The 19,380-nt window shown below is 40.9% G+C and overlaps 1 protein-coding gene across 4 annotated transcripts in view; it reads right to left on the bottom strand.

Moving 5' to 3' along the window:
• LOC106578860 (protein shisa-6) overlaps window positions 1-19,380 on the bottom strand; it is a 125,212-nt gene that overhangs the window by 67,212 nt on the left and 38,620 nt on the right. For all 4 annotated transcript variants that reach the window (XM_014158094.3, XM_014158090.3, XM_045702358.2 and 1 more), the window contains exon 4: window positions 6,452-6,553. In XM_014158094.3, coding sequence (XP_014013569.1) covers window positions 6,452-6,553 — 102 coding nt within the window. The remainder of the gene's footprint in view (window positions 1-6,451; window positions 6,554-19,380) is intronic.

Raw genomic sequence — 19,380 nt, forward strand, 5'->3', positions numbered from 1 at the left:
GTAGTATATACTTGTGAAAATGTAGTAGATAATTGTGAAAATGTAGTAGATACTTGTTAAATGTAGCAGATACTTGTGAAAATGTATTCGATACTTGTGAAAATGTTGTAGATACTTGTGAAAATGTAGTAGTTACTTGTGAAAATGTGTTAGATACTTGTGAAAATGTAGAAGACACTCGTGAAAGTGTAATAGATACTTGTAAAAATGTAGAACAGAATTGTGAAAATGTATAATATACTTGTGAAAATGTAGCACATACTTGTGAAAATGTATAACCTACTTGTGAAAATGTAGTAGGTACTTGTGAGAATGTAGTACATAGTGGCGAAAATATGTTAGATACTTGTGAAAATGTAGGAGATACTTGTGAAAATGTAGGAGATACTTGTGAAAATGTAGTAGATACTTTTGAAAATGTAGAAAATACTTGTGAAAATGTAGCATATACTTGTGAAAATGTAGTAGGCACTTATGAAAATGTAGGACATACTTGTGGAAATGTACCACATACTTGTGGAAATAAAGCAGATTTTTGTGAAAATGTATTCGATACTTGTGAAAAAGTATTCGATACTTGTGAAAATGTTGTAGATATTTTTGAAAATGTAATAGATACTTGTGAAAATATAGTAGTTACTTGTGAAAATGTTGTAGATACTTGTGATAATGTAGTAGACACTTGTGAAAGTGTAATAGATACTTGTGAAAATATATCACCTACTTGTGAAAATGTAGTAGGTACTTGTGAAAATGTAGTAGATAGTTGCGAAAATGTGTTAGATACTTGTGAAAATGTAGGAGATACTTGTGAAAATGTAGTAGATATTTGTGAAAATGTAGTATATACTTTTGAAAATGTATAACCTACTTGTGAAAATGTAGTAGGTACTCGTGAAAATGTAGTACATAGTGGCAAAAATGTGTTAGATACTTGTGAAAATGTTGGAGATACTTGTGAAAATATAGAAAAACTTATGGAAATGTACCACATACTTGTGAAAATATAGCAGATATTTGTGAAAATGTAATCGATACTTGTGAAAATGTATTCGATACTTGTGAAAATATAGTAGATATTTTTGAAAATGTATAACATACTTTTGAAAATGTAATAGATACTTGTGAAAATATAGTAGTTACTTGTGAAAATGTGTTAGATACTTGTGTGAAAACGTTGTAGATACTTGCAAAAATGTGTTAGATACTTGTGAAAATGTAGGAGATACTTGTGAAAATGTAGTAGATACTTGTGAAAATGTAGTAGATACTTGTGAAAATGTAGTAGACACTTGTGAAAATGTAATATACATGTGAAAATATAGAACATTCTTGTAAAAATATAGCACATACTTGTGAAAATGTTGTAGGTACTTTTGAAAATGTATTACATACTTGCAAAACTGTGTTAGATACTTGTGAAAATGTAATATATACTTGTGAAAATGTAGGAGATACTTGTTAAAATGTAGTAGACACTAGTGAAAATGTAGTAGACACTTGTGAAAGTGTAATAAAATCGTTTCAAAATGTATCACCTACATGTGAAAATGTAGTAGCTCCTTGTGAACATGTAGTACATACTTGCAAAAATGTATAACCTACTTGTGAAAATGTAGTAGGTACTCGTGAAAATGTAGTACATAGTGGCAAAAATGTGTTAGATACTTGTGAAAATGTTGGAGATACTTGTGAAAATATAGAAAAACTTGTGGAAATGTACCACATACTTGTGAAAATATAGCAGATATTTGTGAAAATGTAATCGATACTTGTGAAAATGTTGGAGATACTTGTGAAAATATAGAAAAACTTGTGGAAATGTACCACATACTTGTGAAAATATAGCAGATATTTGTGAAAATGTAATCGATACTTGTGAAAATGTATTCGATACTTGTGAAAATATAGTAGATATTTTTGAAAATGTATAACATACTTGTGTGAAAATGTAATAGATACTTGTGAAAATATAGTAGTTACTTGTGAAAATGTGGTAGATACTTGTGTGAAAACGTTGTAGATACTTGCAAAAATGTGTTAGATACTTGTGAAAATGTAGGAGATACTTGTGAAAATGTAGTAGATACATGTGAAAATATAGAACATTCTTGTAAAAATATAGCACATACTTGTGAAAATGTTGTAGGTACTTTTGAAAATGTATTACATACTTGCAAAACTGTGTTAGATACTTGTGAAAATGTAATATATACTTGTGAAAATGTAGGAGATACTTGTGAAAATGTAGTAGACACTTGTGAAAGTGTAATAGAATCTTGTGAAAATGTATCACCTACATGTGAAAATGTAGTAGCTCCTTGTGAACATGTAGTACATACTTGCAAAAATGTGTTAGATACTTGTGAAAATGTAGGAGATTCTGTTAAAATGTAGGAGATACTTGTGAAAATGGAATAGATACTTGTGAAAATATACCACATACTTGTAAAAATATAGCACATACTTGTGAAAATGTAACGTGAACTCCTTTGTGGTGGACCCAGTGTTGTGGTGAACCCTAGCAGGCAGATGTGAATCTTCCAGCTAGTCTAAAGCTAAGCAAAGCCCCTTTGACCTCTGCTATATTCCCCAGAGAAACAACAACAATACACTGACTGTAATTAACTTCTAAACACACACTTACACACACACACACACATACACACACACACATACACACACACACTTACACACACACACACACACACACACACACACACACACACACACACACACACACACACACACACACACACACACACACACACACACACACACACACACACACACACTGCCTGTAATTAGCTACTAAACACACACACACACATACAAACACACACATACTCACACACACTCACACATACACATACAAACACTCACACTGCCTGTAATTAACTACTAAACACGCACACATATATACACACACAAACTCACACATACACACACATACACACACTCACACGCACTGTAATTAACTAGCCAAACAGACGCCGGCTTATTCAACATGAACTAGATCACGATTCACAGTTTGGTTCTGACTAACTCAGGAAATGTTGTTGTGGCCTTGGTTCAATAGCGTGATTCAGTGGTCTGTTCTAGCCTTTAGCAACGGCCCAGTACAAAATCAACTTTTTCCCTCCATTTTGGAGACTAATGTCCAGAGACCTGAAAGGGCAGGCTTGGGTAAAGCTAATCACTGATCTCTGCTCAGCTCAATATCGCCCGTTCGTTTTCTATACATTAGCGGGACGTTAATTGATATCGAACAATAACAGAGAGAGACAGAGTAAAAAAAGACAACGGAAAAGAGAGAAAGAGGAGAGGGGTGAAAGAAGACCGAGGAAGAGAGAGAAAGAGGAGAGGGGTGAAAGAAGACAGAAAAAGAGAGGGATGACAAAAATAGACAGAAACACACGTACAGCCTAGATCTACTGTCACCAAACGTAGTTTGCTTGTGCATATTTTTGCAAGTTAGCCCAGGATATTTAATTTTATATTCTACGTGCTAAGATCCCAATCTGAAAATGTGCTTGTTCTGCAGCGAAAAATATCAGACAACCCATTGTTACAAAACACAAATGTAACAGCAGAAATCTGGGATACTAAACCATATACCATACTGCCTCACAAACATACAGCTTGGGATGGAAGCAGACAGAGAATTGTCTGTGATGTTGGGAGCGAGAGACTAAAAACTAAAAAAGAATCCTAGATATATAATCTAGCAGTGATTCTCATAACTGATGTTTCATGGGGGAACTACGGGAGAGAGAGGAGAGAGAGAGAGAGAGAGAGAGAGAGAGAGGAGAGAGAGAGAGGAGAGAGAGAGAGAGAGGAGAGAGAGAGAGAGAGATTGGATGAATACAATTGTGAACAGTCCTGCCTCCAGGGACCACAACACACTGAGACACAAAAAAGGAGCAAAGACGGAAACTGCTAATTTTATGTAAACAAAAATGGATTTTTCTCTCAATAGAACAACAGAAGCAAAGCAGAGAATCTTCTCAGATGGAACGGAATAGGGTGAAATAGAAATGTCCCTCTCTCTCTGTCCCTCTCTCCATTCCTCTGCAGTTAGTTGGCCGAGCCAAACCGTGACACCTCTCGGTGAGGAAGAGAGATATTGATTTATTGGAGCATCACCTGATGCTGACCTGGTCCCACTCCAAGCCTCCATCCGTTCCTCCAGCCCAACAGAGAACAGGGTTTATGGGCAGGCAACAGACCAGACGTCAGCCAAACCCAGGGATAAATCTTTACTGTGTAAATCTGCAGAGCCGCAAATATTAAATCAATGACAGATTCCTCATCTGATGTAATTAATATGATGAACATGGTATCAGGAAGTTTTGACAGTGTGAAAATAGATTGTATGAATCTCCCAGTGTATAATTATTTATATAACTTCTCCTTTTGGCTCTACTGTACAGTACAGTGCTGCTACCGTCCAAAAAGACTGCTGCTATCACCCAAAAAGACTGCTGCTACCGTCCAAAAAGACTGCTGCTACCGTCCAAAAAGACTGCTGCTACCGTCCAAAAAGACTGCTGCTACCGTCCAAAAAGACTGCTGCTACCTCCCAAAAAGACTGCTGCTATCACCCAAAAAGACTGCTGATACCGTCCAAAAAGACTGCTGCTATCACCCAAAAAGACTGTTGCTAAAGTCCAAAAAGACTGCTGCTACCGTCCAAAAAAACTGCTGCTACCTCCCAAAAAGACTGCTGCTACCATCCAAAAAGACTGCTGCTACCGTCCAAAAAGACTGCTGCTACCTCCCAAAAAGACTGCTGCTACCACCCAAAAAGACTGCTGCTACCACCCAAAAAGACTGCTGATACCACCCAAAAAGACTGCTGCTACCACCCAAAAAGACTGCTGCTACCGCCCAAAAAGACTGCTGCTACCGCCCAAAAAGACTGCTGCTACCGCCCAAAAAGACAGCTGCTACCACCCAAAAAGACTGCTGATACCACCCAAAAAGACAGCTGATACCACCCAAAAAGACAGCTGATACCACCCAAAAAGACTGCTGATACCACCCAAAAAGACTGCTGCTACCACCCAAAAAGACTGCTGATACCACCCAAAAAGACAGCTGATACCACCCAAAAAGACTGCTGCTACCGCCCAAAAAGACTGCTACTACCACCCAAAAAGACTGCTGATACCAGCCAAAAAGACTGCTGATACCACCCAAAAAAAACATAAATAATGAGGACGGACAACACTTGGCTGTGTGTTGATTTCAAGGAGTCAAGCTTCCGATGTAACAGATGCAAGATACTTTTCCCTATGGCACTGTATATGTAGAAGCTACAGTTTAGCTAGACAAAGTGCAGGAGATGGACACACACACACACACTGGTGTACCACACACCCCCACACCCCCCACCACACACACAATTTAAGCAGCATTGATCAGCAGCAGGTTAAGCAAGTTGCATGACATATCCATAGTGTGACATATATGAGGTAGGTAGAAGAGAATGTATCACAACAGGCCAGTCTACTGATCACTAATTAACACACGGGGAAACTCAGGGCCTAGCAAATGACAACCGTCTGGAGGTGTGGGTGTGTGTGTCTGCAGGGGGGGGGGGGGGGGGGGGTGCGTGTGTGTGTGTGTGTGTGTGTGTGTGTGTGTGTGTGTGTGTGTGTGTGTGTGTGTGTGTGTGTGTGTGTGTGGCCTTCGTGGGTGTATGTTGCTTGCAGGCTCATCATTTCCACCCCACGCTATAAGCCAGCTGGACGCTAACATCACATTCAATTATGAAGCACATATAGCAACGAATTCCTATATGCCTGGAAATATTGAATATACCCCAACACCGATAATAATGTATAACAAAGCCGAGTTAACACACATTAGTGTTAGAAGGTAAAGCACTTTGGGTTATAGAAAGAAAATGCTGACGTCACCCACGGGGTGGAGGTGGAAGGTAGAAATTAGTGTCTGGTGGGTTACAGAAGAGAGAGAGAGAGAGAGAGAGAGAGAGAGAGAGAGAGAAACAGACAGACACAAAGAGAGAGTGAGAGAGAGAAAGAGAGAGAGAGAAAGAGAGCGACAGAGAGCGACAGAGAGATAGAGACAGAGAGAGACAGAAAGAGAGAGAGAGATAGAAAGAGACAGAAAGAGAGAGCAACAGAGAGAGAGAGAGCGAGAGAGAAATAGAGAGATAGAGAGACAAAAAGGGGGGAAGAGAGATAGAAAGAGGGAGGAAAGCTGAAGAGAAGTATAGTACCAGAAGTAAAGTACCCGAAACATAGTACCATTGTTGATTCAGCAGAAAGAGCCTCTTGGTGTGATCTGTGTATGGAGGGATAGTGATTGGTGGATAAGAGGTTGGATAGATTTATATAGATAAGATTTGTAAGGGTAAGAGGTTAGATAGAGTTGGATATAAAAGATTAAGGATTATATAGATAAGATATAGAAAGTACTGTACCTTTGGGCTGGCCGCGTCCCAAAGTGACAAACCCAGAGGAGATGAAGGTATGAAGGTCGTGACCTCCACTGCTGCGGACACTCTCCTTCCCGTAGTGGAGACCTGCAAGAGCCAATCACAGAGTCAGAAACCTGAACATGTTGTAAACCTATAGGGATGTGCTCACACATTGAGGAGGATTCTTCCAAAGACTGCTTACTTGCAAAGCTGATTTTTCTATTAATTTAATACATCTTTGGTTTAAACCTCTTTTTTTGAATCACCTAAGAGCATCAGAAACTTCAGACACTGTGTCATACATTATTCTCACTATCACTGTTGCTATTAGAACAGTTGATCATTGTCCCTTTAAACTACAAATGGAAGAAAATTAGTCTTCAGATCCAGAAACAACTAAATAACCAAACCTATTAAAAAGCTATATATTTGATCTGCTCACAGGCAAGACCACTGTGAACCAGGGCGGAAATCGCGGGGGGGACGGGGGGGACACGACCCCCCCATCCTGGGAAAAATATGATTAGGTAGCAAAGATTATAGCAAACACCACTGAAACTGAATTGGTGCTCGCTAGCTTTGCAAATTCAGCTATTGTTGGAAGCCAGCCAATATGAAACAAACTATTAAAATTACAAAAGGTTGCAGCATATGTTGTGTAAATGGTGAACTCATACAGCTGTCAACTCTTGTCATTTTAATCCGTTTCACATTTGCTAGCTACCTTTTAGATCGAAGCCCAAATAGAATGATAAAAGATAAGATGATAGAAGCCCATCTCCTACTGTAAATAACCTACACACTGTGTGTGTGTGTAGCCAGCCAGCCAGGTAGAAAAATGGCAGAAAAATAAAAGACGGACATCAGAGTATTTTTCAGTACACCAAAACGCAAAGTAAGAACCCTAGTAGCCTAATATCTCAAAGACTAGTTGATAAAATGTTCATAAGAAAGAAATGAAATTCTAATGGAAATGTTTCACAATGATGTCATTAGGCAGAGCAGGCAACAGATGGCACACAGACAGCAGAGTTGGGGACAGATATGCAGGGACAGACTGGCAGAGACAGGGAGTCTCAGGTAAGTTTGTTGAGTCTTTGTTTGGCAACATTATGAAAGGTTCTCAATTTTTTTTACTTGTAAAATAGGAACATAATTGGAAAATGCCATGGATACCCCCATTCTCAACTTAAACTGGTGACTGAACTAAGATTTGTTAAAGGCAATGGTATTGCTGTTGTGAGTAGTTAGCCTTCCCTGTAGCTCAGTTGGTAGAGCATGGTGTTTGCAACGCCAGGGTTGTGGGTTCGGTTCCCACGGGGGGCCAGCACAGAACGAAAAAAAATGTATGAAATGTATGCATTCACTACTGTAAGTCGCTCTGGATAAGAGTGTCTGCTAAATGACGTAAATGTAGTTGTGTAGTTTTGGGTACCGGTAGTTAGGAGTATGGCAAACACCTTATTTCTTTGGTTCCTCAATATACATTTACCATATTACAATGTAGGCTATGTGTTACAGCACTACTTTTGGTGTCCCCCTCAGGAATTGCTCTTGAGAAAATTTCATGTAATTGTCCCCCCCAAAGTTGATATCAGATTTTCGCCCCTGCTGTGAAACCAATCATGCATAACTTACCAGAGGTTACCATAGCTTCGGATATCATGTCTTAGGCTGACCCCGCTGGGCCCAGATATCATGCCTTAGGCCTACCCCAATGGGCACAGATATCATGTCTTAGGCCCACCCCGCTGGACATAGATATCATGCCTTAGGCCTACCCCAATGGGCACAGATATCATGCCTTAGGCCTACCTCAATGGGCACAGATATCATGTCTTAGGCCTACCCCACTAGACACAGATATCATGCCTTAGGCCTACCCCACTGGGCACAGATATCATGTCTTAGGCCTACCCCGCTGGGCACAGATATCATGCCTTAGGTGTACCCCGCTGGGAACAGAAATCATGTCTTAGGCCTACCCCGCTGGACACAGATATCATGTCTTAGGCCTACCCCGCTGGGCACAGATATCATGCCTTAGGTGTACCCCGCTGGGAACAGAAATCATGTCTTAGGCCTACCCCGCTGGGCACAGATATCATGTCTTAGGCCTACCCTGCTGGGCACAGATATCATGTCTTAGGCCTACCCCGCTGGACACAGATATCATGTCTTAGGACTACCCCGCTGGGCACAGATATCATGTTGCAAGGACACACAAACACTGCCTGTGTAACCTTTATCATAGGCATGCCACATTCCTGACCCCAGCAGGTGTCCTATGAATGTAAAGGCTCTCTTCAACCCCCTTCTCCTAATTCCTTTCCCATCTCATTAGGTGAGATAGCGTGAAGCGTCGCGAGGGAAAAGGCTACGCATTATGCATGTATTGTCCGTGACATAAGGATACGTGACTTTCACCTTCAACCGTCACCTTTCGCATGTGAAAGACGTATAAGGTGATAAAGGTACTGTACCATTCACACGTGAGAATGCCGTTTTCTTTCTTTGATCGTACCTTCTCTAGTTCCTGTCTCTATGTTCTTTTGTGAGCAGAATAACGTGAATAATCAGATCGTTTCATTACGGAATGAGAGGGAGAGGTGGTGTTGTGTAGCTCAGAGGGACAGGCAAGGTTATTCATCTCCAAGGGCGATGAACCTTTACCACGGTGAGGCAGACGGAGGTCATTTACATGGCTGTCAACTGTGGAGAGTGCATGGTGACATGGTGACATGCACGTAGTCTCTAGCATATACTCTCTCTCTCTCTCTCTCTCTATATATATATATATATATATATATATATATATATAAATATCTCCTCCATCTCCTTCTTTCTCTCTCTCTCTCCCCCTTTCTCTCTATCCATCTTTCTCTCTTCCTCTCTCTTTCTATATTTTATCTCTCTCCCCTTTCTTCCTCTCTCTCTCTCTTCCTCTCTCTTTCTATAGTTTATCTCTCTCTCTCTTTATACATTTCCTCCATCTCTCTCTCTCTCTCTCTCTCTCTCTCTCTCTCTTCCTCTCTCTTTCAACTCTCTCTCCCCCTCTCTTTCATCTCTCTCCCCCTTTCTCCCCCCCTCTCTCTCTCTCTCTCTCTCTTTCTTCATACATTTCCTCCCCCCCTCTCTCTCTCCCTCTCTCTCTTTCTTTATACATTTCCTCCCTTCCTCTCTCTATCTTTCTCTCTTTCTCTCTCGTTCTATATCTTATCTTTCTGTCCCCCTTTCTCCTGCTCTCTCTCTTTATCCCTCTCTTTCTCTCTATTTCAATTTTTTTCTCTCTCTCCCCCTTTCTCCCTCTCTCCCCTCCCTCTCTCTCTCTTTCTTTATCCCTTTAACCTCCCTCCCTCCCTCTCTCTCTCTTTCTTTATTCCTTTTCCTCCCTCCCTCTCTCTCTCTTTATCCCTCTCTCTTTATCCCTCTCTTTCTCTCAATTTCAATTTTTTTTTTCCCTTTCTCCCTCTCTCTCTCTCTCTCTCTGTCTCTCTTTCTTTATCCCTTTAACCTCCCTCCCTCCCCCTCTCTCTCTCTCTGTCTCTCTTTCTTTATACCTTTTCCTCCCTCCCTCTCTCTCTCTCTCTTTATCCCTCTCTTTCTCTATGTTCATAAATCACCCCTGCAGAATAAGCACTCATCCTTTGTAAGAACCAATCTACCCATGTTGATCTGTACAATATTCCTTTTTCATGGCAACATTGCTTGACCGCTCATAAAACAAATGGGTTGAAAAGGGCTGTAAAATATTACCTTAAAAACAGATGTAAATGCATGACGCCATTATGCAAAATAGCCCCTACTGAACAAGAAGTAATTGTAAGGTTTCTACACTCAAAGGTCTTCATAAGATGAACTACAACCTCATACCTGCAACGCCACCGACACATCTCTCTCATATTCACACAGAAGTGGATTTATATTAACCATGTTGACACAGTCAGCATAGAAATACTCCTCTTTAAATGGAAGTGATGATTATCAAACCCACAAGGAGAGAGCGAGGGAGGGAGGTCACTGAGAAGATGTTATAGCCATGCAATTTTCGGATTAATTGGTGGGAGATTAGGAAAACAGAAAATGTAGAGGGCAGAGTGAATCTGATTATAAATCGTATCTTAATTAAACTAATTAAATCATAGTTTAGTAATCCAGGCAAAACTCATGCATGCTGTCCTGAAAATCTTTCCAAGCAATAAACACAGACAAACACAGACATGTACAAACACACACACATGCGCGCACACACACATATGTCTGCAAAAATACATGCACACACTTAGAAACTAAAGGGCTGAGGGAAATGTACCAAGGTCATGTCAAAACACGGTTGCGTAAAAAGCGAGAAGGTTAAATTGTTATCATGTGCATATACTCTACACTCTTAGAAAAAGGGTTTTAAAGGGTTCTTCAGCTGTCCCCATAGGATAAACCTTTTAGGTTCCTGGTAGAATCCCTTCTTGTTTCCAGATAGAACTCTTTTGGGTTCAATGTAGAACCCTCTGTGTAAAGGGTTCTACATGGAACTCAGAAAGGTTCCAGCTAGAGCCAAAAACAGCTAATGGATGACTAGATGACCTTACAGCTAGTGGATGACTGTATAACCTATATGTTAGGTCATACAGTAATCCGTTAGCTGTTAGGTTATGTAGTCATCCATTAGCTGTTATGTCATATAGTCATCCATTAGCTGTTTGGTTATACAGTCATCCATTAGCTGTTTGGCTATACAGTCATCCATTAGCTGTTAGGTCATATAGTCATCCATTAGCTGTTAGATTATCTTTGTCATCCATTAGCTGTTAGGTCATATCATCATCCATTAGCTGTTAGATTATCTTTGTCATCCATTAGCTGTTAGGTCATATCGTCATCCATTAGCTGTTAGATTATCTTTGCCATCCATTAGCTGTTTGGTTATACAGTCATCCATTAGCTGTTTGGTCATATAGTCATCCATTAGCTGTTTGTTTGTGCAGCAGTGTCACCATTGAACTTTGAATGTCAGGGAAACTGTTGTTGTTTTTGAGTCACAAATAGGACCACTGACCCTAAAATGTTAGAATATGGATACTGGGCAGAGTGAAAACAGCTATTCTCCACACGACAATAAACATGACATCCTCTATTCGTACTTAATTAGACAACAACAAAAAATCCTGAAGAACTCATTATTCAATGAAGTTTCTCTTTTTCCCCTTTTCCCCTTTGCTTCTTTACTTCAAACCGTTTAAGGTACAAATCTTTGCAAGGCCTCTAAAAGAATCAACTCTCAAGGACTTTTCCTTGTTGTGGCTGCAGGGTGCATCGTGTTTACCCGAAACCTGCCTCTGAAGCATACAACAACAAGCAGAGTGGATAAGAATATAAATAGCAGCCTTTGCCGTGCGCCGCATGGTTTCCTATTCTGCTGTCTGCACTGGATCTGTTTTGAAGGAATATACTGTATCATTTTTTTAGCAATGCACCAAGGATACCCATGATACACCTGACCTGCATTTATAAATACTCTGAGTGTAATTTAAGGGAAATAATATTGTTGGGGGTTTTATTGTTGTGATGCGGAAAGCTACTAGACAGCATTAGAAAAAGTCAAATAGGGGGTGCATACATTTGTCCTGTTTCACTGCATGAACAAGTGGGTAACCTGTATGAGTGTGAGGTGTGAAAAGAAAATTTGTTTTTTGCATATCCCAACTTCCACTGAGACACCCTTGGAGAGTAGGGCCACAACCAGGTTTTAAGATCAGAGTGATGTCATTTTATCTCTTGGCTCAGCCTCTCCAGACCTTTAGCTGCAGTTGTCATCTGATTCCAGACCTTTAGCTGTAGTTACACCTGGTTTACTAAGACTCTGTCATCTGATTCCAGACCTCTCAAACACACGAGTGGCCAGTCTTGGAAAGCTGCAGTGTGTGCGCAGGGTGTAGAGGATTTTCTTTCTTTCTTTCTAAATGTTCTATTTATCTAACTGTGTCATCCATATTCATGTGTGGCACATTTTGCCACACATGAATATGCATTTTCAATGCGAGTGAGTGGTATCTATGTGTCTCTCTCTCCCCCCACTCTGCTGTACTACCGATTGCCAACCCCTTAGTCCATACAATATTAACTCCCAATTTATACACACACATTACCAATGTCTTCTCTCCTCTGCCTGTCACTGTGTGTCATGTCCAAGCCCACAGGACTGCTGTGTCCCCAGTGGAAGGAGAGCTGGGCTGGGCTGAGCTAGCCTACGTGGTGAGCTGCGTTCACTAGCTAACACTAACAACGTTCGTGTGCAGGAATGCAGGCAGGCAGACACACAACCAGACAGGCAGGCAGGCAGGAAGGCAGAGATACAGATAGACAGACAGAGAGAGAGAGAAAGAGAGAGAGAGAGAGAGAGAGAGAGAGAGAGAGAGAGAGTAAGAGAGAGAGAGAGAGAGATTCCTGACCTCCATTGAGTATGACTACCCATAAGGTCACAGTGAGCAAGTCTGCCAGTCGGGAAGGTAGGAGTAGGACTGTTATGATGACCGTATTACCTTATTGGTCACGAGTCATGACTGCAGTCAAATTCCATGTGATCATTTAGTCACGGTAATTAGGCTTCTCCAAGCTCTGATGCTGCTGATGGTCATTAGTAGCCTACCAAACTTACTAACTGCCTGGTACTCAGCACTATATTCTCCCTCTAATCACTCTGACATCAATATAATATAATCAAATATAATCGAAAATCTAATCAAACACTTCATGAGAGCCCATGAGCTCATGTTGCGTAACATTTCTATAGGCTATGCAATAGTGTGAATTTTGATGGCCCCTATTAGAAAGATGAGGATCCCATCGGCTTTCTATAGACTAGGCCTACTATATTTATTTCTCAACTTTCCTAATATTAAGCACATTGCTTATATTTGCAACAGGAGTATAGCCTACTTGGCTGGCATGAAAATTAACCACGGGAAAAATGTCCTCCATTCGCTATTTTTGTCCCCTGTTCCGAGGCAGGTGCATGATAACGGTCCATTCTAAATCTAAACTAATTTCACACATATATTATTTAGTATATGTAAAGACAAGACTAAATTAAGAATAGTCTGATGGGTGACAATATTAGCCTATCATTGTGAAGGATACCCAGCTTAAGGCAAGAAACAGCTCGTAACTTTTTTTTGCAACTTTTTCAAATCATGTAGCCTAGCCCATAGGCCTATATGTTTTGAAATCAAACCTCCGCCTTGGGTCAGTACTGCCATCTATTGGTAAACATAAATAAACCAGGTTACTACAGTTTGTATCATAACTAAAGTGGCCAAATAACACCTTAAAATTAAGCACATTAATCCTATTTATTACAACCGGTGTAGAGCCTAACTGGCATACATAGGCGGCGTGTGAGTTTCAAGTTTGGGGAAGATCATTTTCACCATATAATTAAACCTTTATAATAAAGCAGTACATGCATTATCACATTTGCGGTCACATTTGAGATTGATGTTTTCCCGCTACTTGCATTTTGGAACATTTGCGCTTATAGCCTGCTGCCGTGTGTGCATTGCTGCGCTTATAATGTGAAGAAATAGCTAATAGTTTATCAGAATTTTAAGCTAAATGTTCTGATCTGTTGCATCATCCTCTTTGATTTAAAAGTGTTTTTGATGCTAGTGGTTGTATGAATTTGGATCTATTGCATCCCACAACTGTCCCAGACTATGTTTGGAATAGAAAGACAAGTTGACCAATAGGATAGGGAGATAGTAGATTGACATAGGCTAGTGCTTTTGCTGATCGTTAGGCTTATTCATCTTGTAGGCTGAGGAAAAGTAAATGTAGATAGCTCTAATATCTTCAATAAGCGCCTAAGAATTCGAGAAGGAGGCATTTGCGTCACCAATGTGTCCATCTTCACTTGTAGCCTACTTCGGAGCTAAGATGCCTGTGAGAATGACCCGATCACGTGACGGGCATTGGCTAATAAGAATTGAGATATCTGAGAGAACCATGTGAGTGAGAGGTGCCCGGAAGAGAAGGGAATTGTAATTTTTATATTCAGCCCAAGGGCACAACGGCCACTGGCCGCCAAAGGCATGGACCTTTCTAGGGGGCATTAAGGCCACACAAGGGGGATGCCACCAGGAAATTCGAGGCATTATCAAGTGCTTGTCAAATTGTGAATGAGAGACTGATGAAGTGTGTGCAGCCTGCGCAAAAAAACTAATCATGAGACTTTACTCAAATCATCATTAGAGTCACATCATGCAGCCTTAGAATGTATTAAAAATCAAAACATATAGCGAAACATTTGTATCACAACTAAAGTTACATTAATAACTATAAATTAAGAATATAACTTCTCTAGGGCCGGCGGGACGAAATCGTCCCACCTACGTAACAGCCAGTGGAATCCTGTGGCGCGTTATTCAAATATACTGCTCAAAAAAATAAAGGGAAGACTAAAATAACATATCCTAGATCTGAATGAATGAAATAATCTTATTAAATTATTTTTTCTTTACATAGTTGAATGTGCTGACAACAAAATCACACAAAAATAATCAATGGAAATCCAATTTATCAACCCATGGAGGTCTGGATTAGGAGTCACACTCAAAATTAAAGTGGAAAACCACACTAGAGGCTGATCCAACTTTGATGTAATGTCCTTAAAACAAGTCAAAATGAGGCTCAGTAGTGTGTGTGGCCTCCACGTGCCTGTATGACCTCCCTACAACGCCTGGGCATGCTCTTGATGAGGTGGTGGATGGTCTCCTGAGGGATCTCCTCCCAGACCTGGACTAAAGCATCCGCCAACTCCTGGACAGTCTGTGGTGCAACGTGGCGTTGGTGGATGGAGCGAGACATGATGTCCCAGATGTGTTCAATTGGATACAGGTCTGGGGAACGTGCGGGCCAGTCCATAGCATCAATGCCTTCCTCTTGCAGGAACTGCTGACACACTCCAGCCACATGAGGTCTAGCATTGTCTTGCATTAGGAGGAACCCAGAGCCAACCGCACCAGCATATGGTCTCACAAGGGGTCTGAGGATCTCATCTCGGTACCTAATGGCAGTCAGGCTACCTCTGGCGAGCACATGGAGGGCTGTGCGGCCTCCCAAAGAAATGCCACCCCACACCATGACTGACCCACTGCCAAACCGGTCATGCTGGAGGATGTTGCAGGCAGCAGAACATTCTCCACGGCGTCTCCAGACTCTGTCACGTCTGTCACATGTGCTCAGTGTGAACCTGCTTCATCTGTGAAGAGCACAGGGCGCCAGTGGCGAATTTGACAATCTTGGTGTTCTCTGGCAAATGCCAAACGTCCTGCACGGTGTTGGGCTGTAAGCACAACCCCCACCTGTGGACGTCGGGCCCTCATACCACCCTCATGGAGTCTGTTTCTGACCGTTTGAGCAGACACATCCACATTTGTGGCCTGCTGGAGGTCATTTTGCAGGGCTCTGGCAGTGCTCCTCCTGCCGCTCCTTGCACAAAGGCGGAGGTAGCGGTCCTGCTGCTGGGTTGTTGCCCTCCTACGGCCTCCTCCACGTCTCCTGATGTACTGGCCTGTCTCCTGGTAGCGCCTCCATGCTCTGGACACTACGCTGACAGACACAGCAAACCTTCTTGCCACAGCTCGCATTGATGTGCCATCCTGGATGAGCTGCACTACCTGAGCCACTTGTGTGGGTTGTAGACTCAGTCTCATGCTACCACTAGAGTGAAAGCACTGCCAGCATTCAAAAGTGACCAAAACATCAGCCAGGAAGCATAGGAACTGAGAAGTGGTCTGTGGTCACCACTGCAGAACCACTCCTTTATTGGGGGTGTCTTGCTAATTGCCTATAATTTCCATCTGTTGTCTATTCCATTTGCACAACAGCATGTGAAATGTATTGTCAATCAGTGTTGCTTCCTAAGTGGACAGTTTGATTTCACAGAAGTGTGATTGACTTGGAGTTACATTGTGTTGTTTAAGTGTTCCCTTTATTTTTTTGAGCAGTGTACCTTAGAAATGCTATTACTTCAATTTCTCAAACATATGACTATTTTACACCATTTTAAAGACAAGACTCTCATTAATCTAACCACACTGTCCGATTTCAAAAAGGCTTTACAACGAAAGCAAAACATTAGATTATGTCAGCAGAGTACCCAGCCAGAAATAATCAGACACCCATTTTTCAAGCTAGCATATAATGTCACAAAAACCCAGAAGACAGCTAAATGCAGCACTAACCTTTGATGATCTTCATCAGATGACACACCTAGGACATTATGTTATACAATACATGCATGTTTTGTTCAATCAAGTTCATATTTATATCAAAAACCAGCTTTTTACATTAGCATGTGACGTTCAGAACTAGCATACCCCCCGCAAACTTCCGATGAATTTACTAAAAATGTACTAAATTACTCACGATAAACGTTCACAAAAAGCATAACAATTATTTTAAGAATTATAGATACAGAACTCCTCTATGCACTCGATATGTCCGATTTTAAAATAGCTTTTCGGTGAAAGCACATTTTGCAATATTCTCAGTAGATAGCCCGGCATCACAGGGCTAGCTATTTAGACACCCAGCAAGTTTAGCACTCACCAAAGTCAGATTTACTATAAGAAAAATGTTATTACCTTTGGTGTTCTTCGTCAGAATGCACTCCCAGGACTTCTACTTCAATAACAAATGTTGGTTTGGTCCCAAATAATCCATAGTTATATCCAAACAGCGGCGTTTTGTTCGTGCGTTCAAGACACTATCCGAAAGGGTAAAGAAGGGTGACGAGCATGGCGCATTTCGTGACAAAATAATTCTAAATATTCCATTACCGTACTTCGAAGCATGTCAACCACTGTTTAAAATACATTTTTATGCCATTTTTCTCGTAAAAAAGCGATAATATTCCGACCGGGAATCTGCATTTATGTAAACAGACGAAAGAAAATAAAGCACGGGGTCGACTCGGGCACGCGCCTAAGCCCATAGTACTCAGATCGGCCACTTGCCAAAAGCGTAAATGTGTTTCAGCCTGGGGCTGCCTCGATATCATTCAGCTTTTTCCCGGGCGCTGAGAGCCTATGGGAGCCGTAGGAAGTGTCACGTTACAGCAAAGATCCTCAGTCTTCAATAAAAAGAGCCAAGATGAACAACAACTTGTCAGACAGGCCATTTCCTGTACAGAATCTTCTCAGGTTTTTGCCTGCCATATGAGTTCTGTTATACTCACAGACACCATTCAAACAGTTTTAGAAACTTTAGGGTGTTTTCTATCCAAAGCCAATAATTATATGCATATTATAGTTACTGTGCAGGAGTAGTAACCAGATTAAATCGGGGACGTTTTTTATCCGGCCGTGTCAATACTGCCCCCTACCCCCAACAGGATAAGAGGACCTGTTCCTTTGTTGACCACTCAACACAGAATAGTCGCATGTTCGTACTCCCTCATAATTCGTTTGGAGAAAAATATCCTTTCTATTTTATTCAGCTATGTTCAATAGTATTCTGTATACTATAAAATAAAAAAAATAATGCCATGGAATTCGAAGCAAATCTTGTCTGCTAAATGAACTAGTGTAGCCCACAGCCATATGGCATAGCCAGATCAGTGACTAACATAAGGACAACTCAGAATATGCTATTCTGTTCTTCTGAAATAGACTGCATTTTCTTCATATCATGTTTCTTTAGACCTGTCTAATATCAATAATGGATTTATTGTGATGGTGGAGGCTATATTACATGGATTTATTAGACTTTTTAAAATGTAGATGTTCCAAAGGTCTGCATCAGTGGCTTGTAGGCTGTGTGTGGAAGCCAGGAGATGGTAAATGTGTGTATGTTAATTAACGGGCAAATTACAGTGAGACCGGCAGTTATTTGCTTGACAATCACCAGCTAACAAAATGTGATGACCACCACAGCCCTAGCTGGCTGCGCGATTTCCCTTTCCTCCCTTTCCTGGCATGGCTCGTGGCGCCCTAGCATTAGGACTAGATTGATACAGTGAATCAGGGGGACAAACGGGACCTCTGACTGGCTGCATACAGGGGTCGACATGGCCCGCCACGCTCAAACCTGACACAACTCAACAGCCCGCACCTCTGTCTGTCTGTCTGTCCCGCTGTGTGTCTCTACGTATCTTTTTTTGTCTACGCGAGTGGGTTTTTAGGTTTGTCTGTCGATCTTACCTTTCTCACTTGTTGTGTTGAGGTGGAAATCTAATACTAGACTCACACATACTGAGATTGTGTAATCTAAATGACGTAAATGAAACTGAAACCTGAGCACACCTCTATCTCAGGACGTGTCCGAAATCTGTCTAATGTACTAAAACCATATTATGTACTAACCTAACTATATACTATGTAGAACTGTTTAGTTGAAATGTAAGCAACAACTATCAACATACTAGAATCACCCATATTGAGAATACGTAAACTAATACTACACTCACCCATACTAAGAATGTGTAATCTAATACTAGACTTACCCATAATGAGAATGTTAAATATAATACTAGACTCACCTATACAGAAAATGTGTAATCTAATACTAGACACGCCCATACTGAGAATGTGTAATCTAATAATAGACTCAACCATACTAAGAATGTATAATCTAATGCTAGACTCACCCATACTGAGAATGTGTGCTCTAAAACTAGACTCACCCATAATGAGAATGTGTAATCTAATACTAGACACGCCCATACTGAGAATGTGTAATCTAATAATAGACTCACCCATACTGAGAATGTGTAATCTAATACTAGACTCACCCAAACTGAGAATGTGTACTCTAAAACTAGACTCACCCATAATGAGAATGTGTAATATAAAACTAGACTCACCCATAATGAGAATGTGTAATCTAATACAAAACTCAAACATACTTAGAATGTGTAATCTAATACTAGAGTCACC

The sequence above is a fragment of the Salmo salar genome, chromosome 19 (genome assembly GCF_965601325.2).
Source record: "Salmo salar chromosome 19, fSalSal1, whole genome shotgun sequence".
In the NCBI taxonomy this organism is placed as follows: domain Eukaryota; kingdom Metazoa; phylum Chordata; class Actinopteri; order Salmoniformes; family Salmonidae; genus Salmo; species Salmo salar.